This window comes from Panthera uncia, chromosome E3, assembly GCF_023721935.1.
Source record: "Panthera uncia isolate 11264 chromosome E3, Puncia_PCG_1.0, whole genome shotgun sequence".
Classification (NCBI taxonomy): domain Eukaryota; kingdom Metazoa; phylum Chordata; class Mammalia; order Carnivora; family Felidae; genus Panthera; species Panthera uncia.
Window position 1 is genome coordinate 7,259,031 of NC_064815.1, and position 2,014 is coordinate 7,261,044.

Sequence of the window (2,014 nt, forward strand, 5' to 3'; positions counted from 1 at the left end):
GGGGGGGGGGGGGGGGAGGGGGGGGGGGGGAGGGGAGAGAAATAAGAAAAGGAAATGCCTTTGCCAGCAAACTGTGGGTTAAGGGAAGCGTGCTGGAGCTCACAGGGACTCGGTGGGGAGGGGCGAAGGCAGGGTCCACATGCGGGTGGATAAGGCCGCATGTGAGTGAGAGGCGGGCCCTCACCGGCCGCTCGATGAGCTCGATGCAGGGCTGCAGGTCGAGGCCGAAGTCGATGAAGTTCCACTCGATGCCCTCGCGCTGGTACTCCTCCTGCTCCAGGATGAACATCGTGTGGTTGAAGAGCTGCTGCAGCTTCTCGTTGGTGTAGTTGATGCACAGCTGCTCGAAGGAGTTCACCTGCGCCCGCGAGAGGGGTGGGGGAGGGGCGTCCTGGTCAGGGGACACCGGGGCCCAGGGGAGCTCTGCCTGGCGAGAGCCCCTTGCCTGCCACCCTTGTGTCCTTTCCACAAGAGCCCGTCTGCCATTTCAGGGCCCAGAGAGGGCTTGTCCCCAGCGAAGGCTGCCTAGAGTTCGTGGCGGAGGACTGAAGAGAGAGGTGGCAGGGATCAAGCCTCACCTGTGGCACCCAGCCGCAGCTCTGGCCATCTCACTTCCAGAAACCAACACGCTTCCTACACCCTCGAGGATCTAACCTCAGGTAGACAGCCTCCCACCCTAAGTCATCATCGGCCTGCCTTTCTCCAAAATAATGACTTCTCCAAGGGGAAGCTTCTGCCCAAAGAGCCGAGACCACGGCTGTCATGATCCCACCAAGCTGTACCTCAAAGATCTCAAATCCAGCAATGTCCAGGATCCCCAGGAACGAAGCCCCTTGCCGGTGGGTCTTGTCTAGGGCTTTGTTCACGCGGCTGAGTATCCAGCGGAAAAGGCGTTCGTAGGTGGCCTTGGCTAGAGCCTCTACGGCAAAGTCTGCCTGTGGGGAGAAGTGAGGGAACAGGTTTATCTCCAGTGGGCTGTCTTTTCATATGAGCCCAGCTGGCAGCTCAGATTTTTATTCCTCTTCTGCCCGTAATCCGTTCTTGAAAAATAAACATCAACAAAAAAAGAAATTATGCCATCTCTGTAACTAGTAGAAAAGTGGCAGTAAGGAAGAGAGTGGCCAGACTTAAGGAATGACTGTGTGGAGAATTAAACACTTCTTGTCAGAGGAACCTGGAACAGGAGAGAGCCTGTTCCTTCCCAGGGGCAATTTAGAGGTAGTCAGTTCTGCCTCTAGAAAGGGTACACAGTCATTTCTAAAAATGTATCTTTTAGCTCTGACTTTGGATGCACAACTAAGAGAGCAGGATGAGATCATGAGTGAGGTACTCTGCTGTTCTTGTTCAGTAGTGGATCTTCAAAACCTGACATGGGACTTTGAGTATTCCAGCATTGGAGGGATGAGGTATAAAGAGATGGACAGATGGATAAAAAGATAGATGGATGGATGGATGAATAGATGGATGCATGGATGGGTGAATGGATGGATAAACGGAGGGCTGGCTGGCTGGCTGGCTGGATGGAAGGAAGGAAGTATGGATAGTGGGTAAGTGGATGGATAAATGGAAGGACGGATGGATGGATGGATGGATGGATGGATGAACAGATGGATGCATGGATGGGTAAATGGATGGATGGATGGAGGGATGGAGGGATGGAGGGATGGAGGGATGGATGGATGGAGGGATGGAGGGATGGATAGTTGAACGAATAAATGGATGGATGGATAGGTGGGTGGGTAGGTGGATGGATGGATGGATGGAAGGAAGGAAGGAAGCATGGATGGATGGAAGCAGGGATGGGTGCATGGATGGATGAACAGATGGATAGATAGTTGAACAGATAAATGGATGGGTGGATGGAAGGATGTATAGATGAACAGATGGATGCATGGATGGGTGAATGGATGGATAAATGGAGGGATGGATGGATGGATAGATGAATGGATGGAAGCAAGGAAGGAAGCATGGATGGGTGAATGGATGGAAGGATGGATGGATGGATGGATAGTTG

The 2,014-nt window shown here is 52.8% G+C and overlaps 1 protein-coding gene across 4 annotated transcripts in view; it reads right to left on the minus strand.

Moving 5' to 3' along the window:
• The window catches only part of MYH11 (myosin heavy chain 11), a 124,452-nt gene that overhangs the window by 38,921 nt on the left and 83,517 nt on the right, over positions 1-2,014 (minus strand). For all 4 annotated transcript variants that reach the window (XM_049638305.1, XM_049638304.1, XM_049638307.1 and 1 more), the window contains exons 12-13: positions 783-935; positions 185-358 (exon numbers count right to left, since the gene is read on the minus strand). In XM_049638305.1, the coding sequence (XP_049494262.1) occupies positions 185-358; positions 783-935 (327 nt within the window). The remainder of the gene's footprint in view (positions 1-184; positions 359-782; positions 936-2,014) is intronic.